Consider the following 17,399-nt stretch of genomic DNA (forward strand, 5'->3'; position numbering starts at 1 on the left):
CTGCAGACTTTACACTAAAGCAGGAAAACAGTTTGAGTCTGATCTCATGACTGGAGACAATCCTGCGTCTCCAACTATGGCTCATTAAGTTATTTACATGTAATCAGGATCCTTCAGACGCCGATAACTCCCCGAGTGATGACAGCATTCTCGTTAAACGTGTCTTTGTTTGCTGCTGTTATTCTTCGCTCCCTCTTCTCTGAGTCGACAAAGCTGTCGCTCTGAACAACACCACTTGACAGAGGAATCTGATTTACAGACGACCACCTACAAGTTTCTCCTCCCTAAAGAAAAATGCTGGAGCTACTGGGTGAGTTAATTGGTTTTTGAGGAAAACACCAAACAGCTGATTGTATTCGGATGGTTGAGACTTGCATGTTTTCTCAAATCAGACATTTTGTTGATAAAGCTATTTAAACATTTAAAACCACATGAATAAAGTTGATTTTGTCTTTGCTAAAGTAAAATACAACTCAATGATCCCATCCACTTATAATCCACGCTGGTGCGTTTCTTAATCAGGTTGAAAGGGACAAATAAATATAATTTTGTGTTTATTTTGTTTTGTTCTGTTTTTTATCTGGTTAAACTGAGTTTCATCTGTCTACTTATAGGAAACTCTGATGTTTTAGACAAAAAAGTTTCTGTAAACTTTGACTTTAGCAGCATATTTTCAGGCTTCCTGCTGCACACTTGTCCTCAGCTATTTGTAAACAGGAAGCCAGTGCTTAAATCGTCCAAGCAGTCACAATGGCAGAATTTTAATTTGAAATAAGCAAAGTTGATCTGTTTTTTAAAGACTAAAAACATGACTCCAAACTATATTTACATGATTATGTGCAACATGGATTGCCGGCGGGTTTTGGAGGAAGCAGCAGGTGTCTTCCTCTTTCTTCATTTCCCTCCTCTTCCCTTCATCCCCCTGAGAAGCTGCAGCATGTGAGCGCTGTGAACAGCTGTAACATGCCACAGGAGTTCAGTGTCAGCCTCGGTCTGAGTGTGTGTGCAGACCAAAAGCTTGGACTCGCATTCCTGTGGTCTGCAGGGTGTTTGTCCAGTGTAACTGCACATGCATCACTGTGTTTTTGCATGTGTGTAGGCTCGGCATTCTGTCCTGATACTGAACAAGACAAAATGTTTCTTTGTCAGATAAAACGTGACTGCTACACAGTTTTTTTTCTTTTTCTTTTATCTGTTTCTCTTCATAACCTCCTCCTCATTCACTGTGAAGCAGAGCCCAGCGAGGAGAATATATCCAAATAACCTCAATGCACTTTTTTTGATTAATGGGATTTATATCAATACAACACATGAAGGTTTGCACAAAAAGAGTCTGAGCCATGCAGCCACCCCTGTCTGGGATCAGGAAAGTATGTGCTTGTGTGTGCATGTGTGTGTTATGGGTTTGGGGTGTTGCAGCGGGTGGCTGGCAGACATGCCCTCATGAGTTTGTGCCATCTGGAAAAGGTTTTGCATGGTTTAACCATAAACTGAAGAGGCTTTGTGCTCACTCAGAAACCCCATGCACACTAAATAAGTAAATAAATATCCCAAAATGTCTAAATATACTGTATTCGTTCAGTTAAAATGGAGTTTTGAGGCCTCTTTTACAATCTAAGGTAAATGGGGGGAAAAGAACAATAAGACTAAATAATAGATAAAAGCTTAGATAAGTTAGAGCAATTAATCTAGAAAATCAAAAACAGGATTTTGTAGAGATGAAATTTTACTATTAAAAGTTAATAATATACAAAAAAATGGGGGAAATATATATATTTACAAAGTTAAAATAGAATAACTTGTGTTTTATAATGGGCTGCACATTAAAAGATCACAGTGATGAGACATGTTTTTCTACACCTTACAGAGAGAAAGAGTTATCCTAGCTTACAGTTTATGATCATGCCTTTAATAACAATCAATGACTGTAAAGCAGCGTGGGGCGGCGTGGCTCAGTGGTTAGAGTGGTCGACTTGTAGCCTGAGGGTTGCCGGTTCAATCCTCGGCCTGTCGAGCTCATGTTGAGGTGTCCCTGAGCAAGAAACCAAACCACGAATTGCTCCTGATGGGTCCTGATTAGCGTCTTGCATGGCAGCTTCAGCTTTGGGTGAATAGGATGTATAATGTAAAGCGCTTTGGGTCCAGCTACAGTAAAGTGTATAAATACATTTAATTTAAAGTTTTAGTTTAATTTTGACACATATAGGAAAAAAGATTTATCCCTGTAAAAGAAACTTATTTTCCTTCTTGATTTGCTTTTAGATTCCAAGAAACATACGCTCTGATTTACATTTAGAATGGTCAATATAAAGAAAATCTGGTGTTTCTTGCTGGTACAATAGTTGTAATAGTATATTTTTTAAAGATTTTATTATCATTTGTTTGCAGCTGAAGCTGGACAACTTGATATTATGACCTGATGATTGAGCCACAGTTTATGAAAAGATGATTTTAACATAGATGTTAATGTTAGTCTAGCTTTCTGCACCATACCAGATGCTTGAATTGGGAAGTATGGATAGGCAGCTGCAGATGAGTCTGAAACTATTTAAAAGTACAAAAAAACTAATGACTTCTAGCTGCAGTAAAACAGAACATTTATTCACTAAAATGAAATCAGGATACAGTATGAAGCTGTTTCAGAGCCACATTATCTTTTTATAATTATCTTATTTGTTTGTTTGTTTGTTTTAAATTAATTTAATTTAATTATTTAGATATTTAGAGTAGAACACAGACTATTTGTTCTTTTGTCAAAATTTAATAAAAATGAAGCCAATGTATTGGAAAATCTGACTGTTTGACTAATTAAACTATGAATAAGGTCCATAGCGAGGGGTACACCCATTCATTGGTGAAATTCTTCTCTTATTGTAAATATTTCCATTTGTTTCTTGTTGTGATCCTTCTGGACACAGATGATAGCAGCCTGTCCTGATCTCTACGGAAACGTTCTGCTTTCTTCATGCAAGATTCTTTTCAACGGTTCTTTGCTGGATTTGTTCCACATTCTTTAAGGATTTCTGAGACTTATGAGACATCTTTCCATTTCAGTATTTAAGAAAATAAAATTTCCTTTAATCTCACTGCATCTTTTAGCTTCATGCAGTTTCTACACTGTATCCACATTCTCCCTCCATCGTATTTCATTTCTGCAGAGAGTCCGTCTTTGCAGCATTAATGAGCCATTAATGAGCTGATGCTTCTGATGCTTCAGACAGGATCCAGGTCTAAACTGACACCTATATTAAAAACCTGCACAAACTAACTGTGTTTCAAACTAATCTTATTTTCTAATTCATGAGAATAAGGTAAATAAGTATGAGTGTTTACGTTGTAAACTTTGTTAAAAGAAAACTGACTTTTAACTTGTATAAGACTCAGGACACAACACGCATTCTCTCCAAAGTGATTGGTAATGCATGTCAAGTTGGAAATGTGTAGCTGTGGAAACTGAGTAACATGGATACAGAGAGAGACATGGTGTGACATGGACCTGTGGAACCTCTGGGAGCAGAGTGATATCAGAGGTCAGAAGTCAGGCGCAGGTCAGCTGGTGCGGCTGCAGCTTTGGCTGATCTTTAATCAGCCGGCTGAGCCGCGACCAGCAGCAGATGTGACAAGCCGCAATGAGGAGATTCGTCCGTGGGAATGCAGAGACAGAGACCGGCTGCTTTCTGGGAACCATCCCGAGAGAGAAAACTGTCAGTGACTGTGGGAATGTTTGAGGAATCCTGCTGTCCTCCCCTTCAGTTTGTGTTTGTTGTCTGTAAGCAACAACAACAACTTGGGGTTATCTTTTCTCTTGGAACTGAGCTTCTGTACATCAGATGTTTGTGAGCTCTTAGCGATGTGATGTCTAATTAGAGGCAAACCACAACCAAACCTGCACTGTGCTTTCAAACTTTAACCTCAAAGCGGTGAAACTACTCCGGTGGAATGAAACAAGATCTTTTACATCATCTCTGACTAGATTTTTCATTCCCACTTCAATTATTTCACAGCTTTACTCATGCAGACTTATTGTATATTCCAGCACAGCTTTAAAAAAAAAAAAAAAAGACCATTTTAAAACTTTGGACTTTTTCTAATAATTGTGTCAATTTATTCTTTATCCATGACATTTTCAACAGAATATAATTTATTACAGTGTCATATCAGTAAATGATGTAAAAATCTCTTCAACTGTGCACAAAAACAGCCTGAAAGTCACATGTGGACAGATTTACAGCATCAGAGAAGATCAAACAAATGAAGCAAAGCTGCGTTTTGTAGGCTTTTTTTTAAAAACTAGTAAATTGTGAAGATTTACTGCTTTCTTTCTTCTAATATAAAGCAAAGATGTCCAGAATTGGCTCTCGAGGGCCACCGTCTTTTTAGATGTTTCCTAGTTCAACACACTTGAATCAGATTAACAGATTTTTAATCCGCTTCGGCAGAAATTGACCACATGCTGCTAAGGGTCCATTTCAATTGTTGGTGAAGGACAACATCTAAAACCTGCAGGACGTTGGCTCTTAAGAACCAATTCTGGACATCCCTGTGATACTTATTTTTAAAGGCCGAATATTATTGATTATTTAAACTTCAAATAAAGAAAAGAATCTGCAATCACACTGCTAGCATCTTGGCGGGTAACATCATCTGTTCTGGTTTTTCCTTTTTCTTTTTAAATTAATATTATAATCTCTATCGTTGTCTTTCTCTCTGCTCACCCACCTCCTCAGTCTCCATTAGCTGATTTACTTCCTCTCTCCTCCCCACTTCACATAGTTTTCACTGCTCACTGCCAGAAACTCCATCTACTGTACATATCATCCTTCTTTCCTGTTATGCTTGATATTTTTAGCTCCATGTGTTGTTCTTGGACAACCTGCACCAGCAGTAATGCTTAATGTGTTTAATTAAAATGAATTTTGTTTTAATTAACTGCTACCTGCATTTGGGTCCTCACCTGACTAGAAGCTTCTCTGGACGATGCTGACAAGCACATTGTTGTTTTAAGATGCCTGCGAATATTTTACTTTTTATTTTATTGCCTTTGCCTTAAAAGAGCTGCAATAAATGAGTAAGCTGAAAGGATATGGCCTGTTTTGAGGATAAAATAAATGACCTGATGAAAGTTTTAGCTTAAAACCTGACAAAATATGAAAAAACATGCCAAACCCAGCCATGGCATTCACACTTCCAGACATCTGATACACCGTAGAGAATGTTGGCGCTGTAGAAATGTGTGTGAGAAAGGCATCTTAAACCAAAGCATTCTGACAGTGTGGAAGGAAATCTTCCCATCTATGGCTGAGTTGACCTCTCATGACATCTGGGAAATAAAATGTGCCCCATGCACCTAGCATGACGCCACATAATTAGCTGATACTGACAGGGCTTGTCATCAGCGGTTTGAATTTAGTGGTTGAAATATTTCAGTGAATGTGCTTTTAATTAAGATAATTAAAATATCAGTTAACACAAACTGAAACTGCATTTGGATTAATATGGATTAATATACATGTAAGTTAGGTGAATGTCTTCGTTTTAAGCCTAAGAGGGACATGCAAGCTGTGATTTACTGTTTTAGACGTCACAGTTTGAGGCTGTTTTTCTTCTCGCTGCAGTGGATTTTTGGGTAGGTTCAGGACTTCTATAATTACAGGTTCTGTAGGTTAATTTGAAATTTGAAAGATGATGGGGAAAAGTCTCCAGAAAGTAGTATAAATAAAAATATCTCAAGACCATCCTGAATAAGTATATTTCCCACAACCTCTTTTTACACATACAATAAATATTTATAGTTTATATCCACTGGAGCTTTTTTGTTTGTATTACATCACTGAATTATGTATGTGTGATTATATAATTCATTTGAAACGATGCCGCTTGTCCAGAATAATTGTAAACCAAGCTGGCAGCTCAGTCCAAATTCTTGCACTTCGGAGTGGCTGAATGGAGGAGAGGAAGAGAGGAAGAGAGGAGGGGGAGGCTCAGCAGGCTGAACAACGAGCTCTTTATAATGATTGACTGTTTTCACGGTGACTCATCGTACTTCACAGTCCCGTCCGAGGAGGCCCGTCCTCATGTTTTCTGAATGACACGCTGACATCAGGATGTCACGTTGGGATGTTCACTTTGACAGCATGCACACAGATATACATCTAATGTATGCTGTTAGTATATGTACATACATATATATATATATATATATATATATATATATATATATATATATATGTATATATATATATGTATTATATATATATAGAGAGAGAGAGATATGTGTATATTTTTTACATTCTTATAGAAATCTGCAAACCAAACTAGAAAATTTCAGCGCATAAATGTTGTTTTTGTTGCTGATTGTTATGACAAATTTGATTTATTTCATTTGCTACTGGTATAAATCCTGGAATAATTCCTTGTGATAAGATAAAGTTAACAAAGTGAAGAATTCCTCTTAAAGATGGTGGGTGTGTTTCAACCTTTTTTCTCTGTAATCCAAACAAGGGTCGGGTCCCAACGCAGGCAAACATAAGTGCCAGTTAGTCGTGTGCAGGCAGTTATTACACAATTTATGGACCTGTGTCACATCCTGGGAAAATTTACAGTACATCTGTTTACTTTTGTATTTGGAGACAGGTTGCTGACCTTTTTTTTTTCTTTTTTCTTTTTTATCAGAATCCCGGAGTTTCCTGGACAGCATGAACAACACCGGCGGCTCCGCAGACGTACCTGTCACTCCTGCTTCCTGTCAGAGGATCTTTGGCTCCATGTGCTCAGTATCATCCGGCAGCCCACTCCCACACACAGACAGGTGCACGCAAAGTCACACTGAAAATTTCAAACAGTTGGAAACCCTCCATCTGCAATTATTAGGATAAAAAACTGGATTAAAAATAAAAAAGGTGGCAGACAAATACATTTAAAAAATTTGGAAAATAAAAAAGGGGAAATTGTTAATAAGTGACTGCTTCTCTGAATATCTGCTACTTACAGCTGATCTCGATGTCTCAAATCTTAATAACCACATAAGCGGATGTAAGTGGATGTAAAAGGCACATATATTTACTTTTTTTAAATCAGATTTGCAAAAAAATTTTACATAAAACTGGCATTGCTTTGGGATGGAATTCAGCTTGAGATACTGATGCCACTTGTTTTATGTGCAGATTTTTTTACATCCAGTAGTGTACCATAGTGAAAGATTCCTATTTTATCCTTGTACATACAGTATAAAAACATATATTCTTCCTACCTTTTTATACCTTATTATATGTCTTTTGTAACATTACATAGAAGGCACTTAATTCCGTTGTACTTGTTGCAACAAGAATAAAGATATTCTGATTCTAAATCGGATGCATTCTGACATGTTTGCATCACATTATTTCTGCACCTTATTGCTGCATCATCAAGGTGCTCAATCTGCTTCAGACAGCAGGTTAGGTTTGTTCATGAGAGAAAAGGCTGTCTCTGTCAGAGACATGACTGTTTTAGTTGCAGCAGCTTTGTAACCTTTTAGGACAGAAAATGACCATGATTTTAAGATCTGATGGCATCGTTTTGCACAACCGAGCAAACATCCACTGTCCGAAAACCTGGGTTCATAACCTGTGTAGTGAGACTACTCAACAAGACCTCCATCCTCTAGTAGACATCCTAGATATGTTGAACCGGTTTCTGCAGGAACCAGCCTGTCTTTTCCAGTTTCACATTTCTTTCCTGAAAGGACCTGGTCTCCTCCTTTTGTATCCCATGTGACTCATGGTGGTTGGATATAAATCTGAGCTGCTTTTCTGCTCAGCATCGATGAAACAGGAGGCGTGTTCAAGTCTCCTTTAGTGTTTTCCACCCATGGAAGTTCTGCTCATTCTATGCTAACTGGTCCTTGAATTACTCAGAAGCCAGGAAAGGAATGGTTTCAGCTTCTACTCCCAACAAACAACTTAAACATCAGGTGAAGCATCTGCAGGATTTAATGCACTGCAGCTTCAGTATTTAATATTTACTTGAATATGTAGGCATTCCTAATCAGGATCTCACTGATTCCTAGTTAGATAAATGTCCTACATGCAGTTACGTAACAAGGAAAAGCATTTTAATCCCACCAACAACACTTTTCTTAATCACTAAGTCTACTGTCTGAAGCATCAGGTGGGAAAATGCAGGTGCAGCTATTAAACCACATCGGAGACTGCTCTGTTGTTTGTTTGTTTTCTAAATTCACATTTGCTTTTATCCACCAGGAATCTTTTTATTTTTTCTGATACTGATGTAGGCCTCCTCCTGTGGACACCATGTTATTTTTCACACAGCTTTGCCTCTAAATCATCTTTAAGGAAAACTATAAAACCCTGCACACGTGCATGTTTTGTCCGTGTACAGAGAAATCACTGCTGCAGCTGAACCATATCAAAACGCCATCCTGAAGAGAAATATTTGTACTGCAACATCATCACCATTTCTTTTGTTATTCTTTAAATATGGCCATCATCTTCGTGCTTAAATTTCCATTTATCTTTTCCTTTTTCTATCCTTTTTTCTTTGCAGCTCCACTCCTCCCCCTGTGTGGCATGACAGGACTCCAAACTCCCTGAACTCCCCCTATCCTCCCCAACCTTCGCCCCCTCTTCCCCATAGCACTCCCAATGCCCACATTTCTCCCCGGGAGGCTCTGAAAGGCCTGGGGGGGAGTCTGGAGGTCTGCAAGGGGGCCGGCAGCGCAGACTTGTCCTCGTTGTTGTTGGGAAATGGCAGCCTGGAGCACAGCCTGCTGGAGGCAGTAGAGGGTCTCGGGAGGCTGAATATGGAGGGAGACGGGAGCCTCACTCCGCTGCTGCCCGAGAAGAGAAGAGGAGGCGAGCTGGGAGAGATGGGCTCATGTTCCCCGTCTCTGAGTGGGTTCTCCAGCCCTCACAGTGGCAGCAGCCTCAGCATCCCTTTCTCATCCTCGCTGACCCCTGATCCCCTCAGAGGACTCAGTGGGGCCACGTCACCCGGAGCAGGTATGCTGTCTTTCTATGGCAGCAGTACATTTATCACAGGATCAGTCATCATTTAAGAGATTTGTTCTTCATGTTGCACATAATTTAAAACTCAAACCAAGCAAGTTACTAAGTTTAACCTTAAAATCTTCTGCAAAAATATGCTCACGTTTGAAAAACACTGGAAAGATTTGTCCCTTTAAAGTAAAAAAAATAATAAAAAAGACTTGAAGGTCAGTTCCTCTGCAATAAAAACATAATAAACTCCAAACATGAGAGTAGAAAATTAACCAAAAGATATTAAGTTACAGATAAAAAAATTATTTTCATCATTTTTAAGAAAGGTGAGGGTGTTGGAAAGGGGCATCATGCAAAAACTAACTTTTAATTAGCTATTTAAAGCTATGATTTGTTCCTACCAGCAGGAATGTGATTTAAGAAACAGGAATTAACAGTGGAGGTCAAGTTAAGTTGTGGGTTTTTAGGAAACTCAGTCACAACTTCTGTCAGGAGTGACAGCGTCTGGAGTGATGGTGTTGTTCTACTGTGCAGCATAATATGACCTTCATGGATGTGTTCTTCATGCATCCTCAGCTTCAGCTAATAAATATCTAAATGAGCCTAAGGTAGTTTAGAAACAAGTTCTGTGTTCTGATGTTATTTATTACCACACTGAACAAAGACATGAGTGCAAAACTCAATGGAAAGAAAACCTTAAACACTAAAACACGGGGGTGGATCGATGGTGATGAGGACTCTAAACTGCTTTTCTTCAAGCAAACATCAAACTGTTTCAAATTAAGCTGAATATAAAAGATGACGGCTTCTACAACAGAATAATGATCCTAAAAAGCCTTTGATTCATGATAAATGACCTCAACAGGTGGAAGATGATGGTTTTGCCTTCATTGACTGTGAAATCTCTGCATGCCAGATGACTCTCTGATGCAGAAACCTCTTGACGTTAGCTGTTATACTTGCCCAGGAGCAAGTTACAATGCTCTGAGCATGCAGGGTTAAAGGGCATAGAATTAAAGGAGGAACATATATAAAATTTTTAGCAAGCTTCAAAAGCAAAAAGCATATTTTCCTCAGTTATTCGCAGAAATTATTATTTTTTCTGCGTATCTGAGTCTAAAGTCAGCGCTTCTTTAACTGACTGTCTCTAATGTATAATCCAAAACATCCCACCTGGTTAATAGATTGTGCTGGTGTTACTGTTTGTCATGTTCAGCAGCAACAAGGTTACAGAGTTAAAATCAGCCGTCCCAAAGCTGCTTCATAACATTCCTGTGCAGCTGTCTGCAAAGCCTACTGCCGAATGCTGGAATAAACATGTTAAAAATGATTATACAGGAAATAAAATAAATAGTTTCAGATTAATTTAATTCAAAGGAAACATTGAACCCGGATCTGCAGGGAAACATTCCTCTTATCTCATATAACAGCTTGTCTGAACAAAAAAGAAGAAACAACATGCACATAATTCAACTGGCTTCATGGGAATGTTATCCTGAAACCTAACAGAGAGCTTAAATCTGTGTCTTGCAGACTGTGGCAGTAAGCAGGACACTGTGAAGTTTGTTCAGGACACATCTAAGTTCTGGTACAAGCCCGACATTTCCAGAGACCAAGGTAAATATTGACCCTGGAGCGCAGTGCTTAACAGCCACTTGTGAGCAGATTATGCAAAGTTTTCCCTGCATGCATTTGGAATTTGGTTCTAACTTTAGCTTATCTCTGCTTCCTCCACCTGCTGACCCGCTGAACAGCCATCGCCGTGTTAAAAGACAAGGAGCCGGGCTCGTTCATCGTCAGAGACAGCCACTCGTTTCGTGGGGCGTACGGACTGGCTATGAAGGTGGCCACGCCTCCTCCGTCTGTGCTGCAACAGAGTAAAAAAGGTTGTTTGAAGCAGAAACCACTCTCTGCTCCTTTTGTAAAATATGTCAAACAGTTTCTAAAAGCTAAACTTATAAAAAAAGCACACAGTAAGTGGAGGTTTCCACATTAAAGGTCATCTCTGTGAGCTTTTTGCTTCCTCTGATTAATGTTTTTGCTTGTTCAGTGAGTATTTTGGGCTGAAATGTTTGTTTCGTTTATTGAAATTTCTGCAGTAGATTTGTCAAATGAGCTGGTGAGACACTTCCTGATAGAGTGCACACAGAAAGGAGTTCGACTGAAAGGTTGCCCCAACGAGCCGTACTTTGGTGAGAATCCTCCCGTCTGATGGATTATTTTCTTCTTTGGGTGTTTTTTGTCTTATTTGTAAAGATCCTGAATGTTTATGTATCTTCTGACATGCATGTAAAGTACAAAAGGAGGTGTGTTTTAAATTAGCTTTCTGAAATTCATCCATTATGCTCCATCAGGGTGCTCTGCACAAAGCATAGCAGTAAAACATTATTTTAAGTGATATGCTTCCCTCTGCAGGTCGTTTTATTAAGGTGCAGCAGTGGGTTTGCTTGCTAATAACGCTTCTCTCCTGACAGGAAGTCTCACAGCCCTGGTGTGTCAGCACTCCATCACCCCTCTGGCCCTGCCCTGTAAACTAATCCTGCCTGACAGAGGTAAACACAGCCTGTGTCACAGTTTGTCAATGAATGGCTTCTTTATTAGAGTTGGGAATTTAACCTGCAGTGTGACGAATGCCTGAAATCCTCTGAATGCACCACGTTTCCAGACCTGACATTAAAGCAAAATATGCTCCTAAATCTGTGGCATTATTTAATGAATTATTTTATTCTTAGTGTCAGTTTTTTTTTTCAAAAAGCTGAGCTGCTTGTGTGACAACATTAATATGGATGTGTTTAGGTTAGAGCAATGTTTCTCAAATGAAGGCACACGTATCCCTTGAGGTACCTGGAAGCACTCCAGGGGGAACATTCTTAAAAAAGGGGGATAACTTGTTTTTATGTCTTTCTTACCTAATAGATCTCATTTCAGTTTGTATTATGAGATGAGTCAGTTCAGGTGGTCAGGTGATTACTACACAAATGTGGAAATGTACATGTATTTTCCTTTTTAAATAATTTCTATGTCCTCTAGTCAGCTGCCAACCTAAAAGTTGGTGGTGCGATTCCAGGCTTCCCCTGACTACATGCTTAAGACACTGAACCCCATGTTGCCTCCTGATGTGTCTATCAGGGTTTGAATGTCTGTGATAAGAAAAAGCACTTAGTATCTAACAATAAAAGTGTGTGAATGGGTGAATGTGACATGCTGTGTAAAGAGCTTTAAATGGACAACATGAATAGAAAAGCGCTGTACTCTAGTCATAAAATAAAATACAGTATTTTTCACTCCCAGATACCTGGCAGTAAATGTTTTGGGATGTTATTTTAGATGACGGTGATTTGTAAGTTAGGTCCTGAACAATGGGTGGACACCTTGAGGGCTCCACAGACTGTCAAAGCTTTAAAAAGGGATTTAAAACCTTACTTTTTATTAAACATTTTAGTCTTTAAAGCTTTTAGTTTCATTGCCTGTACCTAAAGACTGTTATTTATCCTATTTATTATTGCTATTTTATTGTTCTTACTTACCGTGTAGCACTTTGAAATTTTTATGCAATGTAAAGTGCATTACAAATAAATTTATTATTATTATTATTATAATAACGTGACTAGGTTCATTTAGTCTATTCCAGTTATAGTTGTAAAAATTCTTTTGATCAGAGAAAAAGTTTTTTAAGGAGTATTAATTTTACATGTTTTGAGTGGAACTTCAGCCTTCTTCATAAAACGTCATCGTGACGTGTTTTCATCAGCTGATGGTGTCTCAAGATTGAGACACCATCAGCTGATAAGCTCAGCTTGAAACGAGTAAATAAAATCAAAATTAGGAGCAGTGCTCTAGGGTCAGGTGTCCAGTGAAAACCTTAACAAACCAAACTCAGATCAGCTCAGATAAACTGCATTAACAGACCAATCTGAGCCAAGCTGGTTTTAATGGATCCAAGCTGCTCAGATATGACATAATATGACATAATTTAAACTGTTATTAAACCTAAACTGACTGGTTGTCAGATTGCATGCCCAGCATAGATACAGTCTGCACTTTTTTGCAAGTAAACTCATTATTTTTGCCCACAGACCCGTTGGAAGAACTGAATGAGTCGTCTGCACAGACTGCAACAAACTCAGCTGCTGAACTTCTCAAGCAGGGAGCAGGTAAAACATTTTTATCTCACATGTAGTCCTCCTGATTTCATTCCAGCCAGGCATGTAAACATTTACTGCATTTCTTTTGGTGAATTTCTCCTTTCATCGGTGTGTGTGTTAGCATGTAATGTATGGTACCTCGGCTCTGTGGAGCTGGAGTCTCTGACGGGTCACCAGGCAGTTCAAAAGGCCACCACGCTGACGCTCTCCATGGACCCTCCGCCGGCCTCCACCGTGGTCCACTTCAAAGTGTCGGCTCAGGGAATCACACTCACTGACAACCAGAGGAAGTGAGTGTTCGACAACCTACAGACACACACACACAGATTCAGGTGATCACACAGCAATCACATGTTTGTTTGACTCTGCAGGTTGTTCTTCAGGAGACACTACGCTGTCAACACCGTTATTTTCTGTTCTCTGGACCCGCAGGGGAGGAAGTGAGTAATCCTACTAACATTCCTCATTTTATTAACATACACACATTTTTAGATAGTTTTGCTGTCTTCGGCAAGGACAACAGTGACCTTTTGAAGATCTAAAATCAATAAAAAGCGTTGAGCATTTAAAGGGTGTTGGTAGCAACGAGATGCCACAGAACTGAGCCTGAGGAGGTTTCAGGCTTCAGGCTGAACTTCTCTGCCTGGGAGCAACAGCAGGAAATGCATTTGCTCACAATCAGAGGAATATATATGAATGATTATTGAAATATAAAAATAATGAAATATAGACTGAGCTAATAAAAAGAAGAGGCCATTGGAAACAGACTGAGGGCTGGGTGATATGAACAAAATTTCATATCTCAATATTTTTTTACCTGAATCGCGATACGATACGATACGATACGATATGATACGATATTTATCTCTGTAATATTTTTGTCAAGTAACCAAAGAGACAGTTCTAATTTACAGCCTTGAGTGCTAAATAAATTTTAACAAGGATCAGCAGCACATGTGTATTTAGCTGTATGTTACATTAAATACTCTTAAAACAAAATAAGTGAAAAATACTTTTCAATGCCCATAACAATAATAAAGTAAAAAGATACTCGAAACAAACTATCTCGACATAAACAACATTCCCTCATTCTATATTGCGTGTGAAAAAGTCTCAAAATTTTTGAAAATCTTGATATATTGACCCACCTTAGTCCTTACCTCATAGTTTGCAAAATGAAAATGAGACAAACATGAATATCCGCTAACACCCGAGTTTCAGATTCAGAACCTTTATTGTGACTGTAAAATACAACAAAATTAAAGACCCCGTTAAGAATCGGAGCTTTTAATAATAATAATAATAATAATAATAATAATAATAATAATAATAATAATAATAATAATAATAAAATATTTAAATTTGCATACTAATCACACTCACACACCCTCACACATACACATGTAAACATAAAAGTTGACATTTGAGTTTAACATTAAAATATTAAACTTATTTTCCAGTAAAATTGCACAAATGTTTATTTTGCATGTAGTCAGTTATTGCACAGTCGTTCTTTTTGTTATTTCAGGTTAGTGTTTATGTGGCGATGGTTAAATGATTTGTAGGTTTTAATCTTTTCTGACTCCGTTCAGCACGGATGGGAACACAGAGCTCAGGTGTAAAGGTTTATTTTCAATAAAGTTGCTGCAGTTTGGGTGATAAACCACAATTTTCTTTCATAGAAACAGATATCAACTGACAATAAGATCTCACTCAGAGACAACAACTAGTGGACAAAAAGAGGCAGCACTGATGCTTTGTTTTTGTCTTTGGAAAGATAGCTGGAAGCTTATTCTCATCCTGCTGTTAGGAGTCGATGCCCCCCCAAAAATATAAAGTCTTTGTTGCATTGTTCACCTATTACTTCTTAAAATTTAAAGACTATCAAATCTTATTTTCCAGCCTTAATAGAGAGTCTTAGTTAAAACCAAATTCAACAGAGTTCACAACCGGTGGAACATGACCTGTCCTGAATTCCGAAATCCTTTCTAACCAAAAGCTCTCAGAGAAAAAGCCTTCAAGGTAAACTTTACTCACTTTGGTTCACAAGAATGGAGGATCATTATCACACAGCCGTGATGCAGTTGTTTATCTGAAGTCATTTTCCTTTACTGTAAAGCGAGGATTCAGATTCTGAGTTTTAGATTAGCACACAGTAACGTCTGCAGATGCTGTTTGTGTCAGTAACTGTGGAAGCTGTAAATTATAATAAAACTGTTAATTTAACATTTTCTGTGCCAAACAGGTGGACAAGAGACAGTGGCTCCACTGCAAAGTAAGTATACTTCTTCCTTCTGAATGTATGACGGTCAGGGAGGAGGCTTACAGGCAAGCTTTTTATATGGCAAGCCAAAAGTGCCATAATTCAGCTCTGTTTTCTCTGGATCTACATTAAAGCTGCATGTTTTATGCTGTAACATTAAGTGCACCAGTTTTTGATCTGCTCTGGTCTGACACATAAAAGTAAACTTTTTCAGCTGCAGGAATTTTTTTTATTACTTCACTGTGGTAAGAAATAATAAAACACAGCATGAGAGCACCTCAACAGTTTGATAATCTATGCTCAGGGACAGTATCTCTGTTAATGAAGCCGAGGGCTGAGTGGTATGAGGAATGAAATAATAAAACCAGCTGGAGACTAAAATATTAACAGCAAAACAGCATGAATTTCTTTTAGGTTTGAGTTTAATATTTATTTTAATCTTAAAAGCAGCTGTTTTTTTATTTAGGTAAGCTTGTATCATTTTCAACCTTTTATTCTCTGTATCTCTGTCCTCCAGGATCTTTGGATTTGTAGCCAGGAAATCTCAGAGTGAGACTGAAAACATTTGCCATCTGTTTGCTGAGCATGACCCCGAGCAGCCAGCGAGCGCCATCGTAAACTTTGTCTCAAAGGTCATGATTGGTTGTCACAAAAAGTGAGGGGATGTGAGCTGCAACAAATAACAGGAAAAGGTGGACCTGGGAATATTTCTCCCACCCTGACACAAATTAAATATGTCATAAAGAAAGACCAACAGAGAAAAACCTTAAAGCCCTCACACTCCAGCATCGAATCCTGTTTGTCCATCCTGCAGGCTGAACTCTTGCCTGCACTGCAGGATGCTGCCACTAGAGGGAGAAAAGACTGATGTATCAGCAGGAAGCTGGAACTACTTCCAAGTTTGTTTCTGGAACATTTTTTTAAATATTAAATCACAGACTTTTTCACAGATGTAGAATGAGACAAAGTTTTTGTGAAAAGATGGACTACTTTATTTCTACATTTACGCTGAAAGTTCTTCACACTGAGTTCTCACTGTTGCTGATAGTGAAATTGTCCATTATAACAGGTTACTCAAACCCAGAGACTTTTGGATATACAGCACATGAACAGGTCTTTGTAATTATACTTTTGAAACTTTTTTTTTTTTTTTTAAGTAACAATGTGTAAATCAGGCTGCAGTAATCAGACTGTGGTATTAAAACAAAACCAACAGCATGGTTGTAAGACAAAGGAATCAGTGTGATTGCTCCGATGGATTTATTATGAGCTGTGATATTTATCTCCTATTACAGATGTGTGAAAGTTTCTTTTTACTAAATATACCTACCATTTATTTTTGTATATTAACACATGCTGTACATTAAAAGCAAACTGTCGTTTATATTGTCGTGGAAGAAAATAATGAGCTATTTCACGACAGCCTCTGTATAATCTACCATATGTAGTTGTTGTATTACTAATGAAGTTGTTAATGTGTTCCTCTACTCTTAATACAGATTTAAGAAGAGCATTTTCTCCTCAACTCTGCTCACTTATGCTTTTTGCAGTTTGGAGATTTCTAAATTTATGTTTACCACAGTCCATTCACCTGAATGCAAGTATACTATATATATATATATATATATATATATATATATATATACACCCTCATATCTCATTATATCTTTTCATGGGACAACACTATAGAAATTAAACTTTGACATGCAAAATATCAAAGTTTAATTTTTATAGTGAGATACTATATATATATATATATATAGTATCTCACTATAAAAATTAAACTTTGATATTTTGCATGTCTATTCTGCATTTCCACACTTTGCACATAATTGAAAAGTATACATCTGGGGTGTCAAACTCAAATACACAGTGGGTCAAAATTAAAGAATTAGAACAACATGTATGCTGGACTGGTTCATTGTTTATTAAAAACTTATTAAAAATTACCTTATTGCACACAATAAACCTGGAAATAACAGAGCCTATTAGTTA

General features: G+C 37.9%; 1 protein-coding gene across 1 annotated transcript in view; it reads left to right on the plus strand.

Annotated features, from left to right (window-relative positions):
- Positions 1-16,914, plus strand: part of si:ch211-191a24.3 (tensin-3) — a 61,720-nt gene extending 44,806 nt beyond the window's left edge. The window contains exons 17-27 of the mRNA XM_042006735.1: positions 6,673-6,808; positions 8,545-8,999; positions 10,530-10,613; positions 10,751-10,882; positions 11,096-11,188; positions 11,471-11,548; positions 13,073-13,150; positions 13,263-13,431; positions 13,513-13,581; positions 15,387-15,416; positions 15,922-16,914. Coding sequence (XP_041862669.1) covers positions 6,673-6,808; positions 8,545-8,999; positions 10,530-10,613; positions 10,751-10,882; positions 11,096-11,188; positions 11,471-11,548; positions 13,073-13,150; positions 13,263-13,431; positions 13,513-13,581; positions 15,387-15,416; positions 15,922-16,063 — 1,466 coding nt within the window. The 3' untranslated portion in view covers positions 16,064-16,914. The remainder of the gene's footprint in view (positions 1-6,672; positions 6,809-8,544; positions 9,000-10,529; positions 10,614-10,750; positions 10,883-11,095; positions 11,189-11,470; positions 11,549-13,072; positions 13,151-13,262; positions 13,432-13,512; positions 13,582-15,386; positions 15,417-15,921) is intronic.
- Positions 16,915-17,399: the final 485 nt, after the last annotated feature.

Source organism: Melanotaenia boesemani, chromosome 14, assembly GCF_017639745.1.
Source record: "Melanotaenia boesemani isolate fMelBoe1 chromosome 14, fMelBoe1.pri, whole genome shotgun sequence".
Classification (NCBI taxonomy): domain Eukaryota; kingdom Metazoa; phylum Chordata; class Actinopteri; order Atheriniformes; family Melanotaeniidae; genus Melanotaenia; species Melanotaenia boesemani.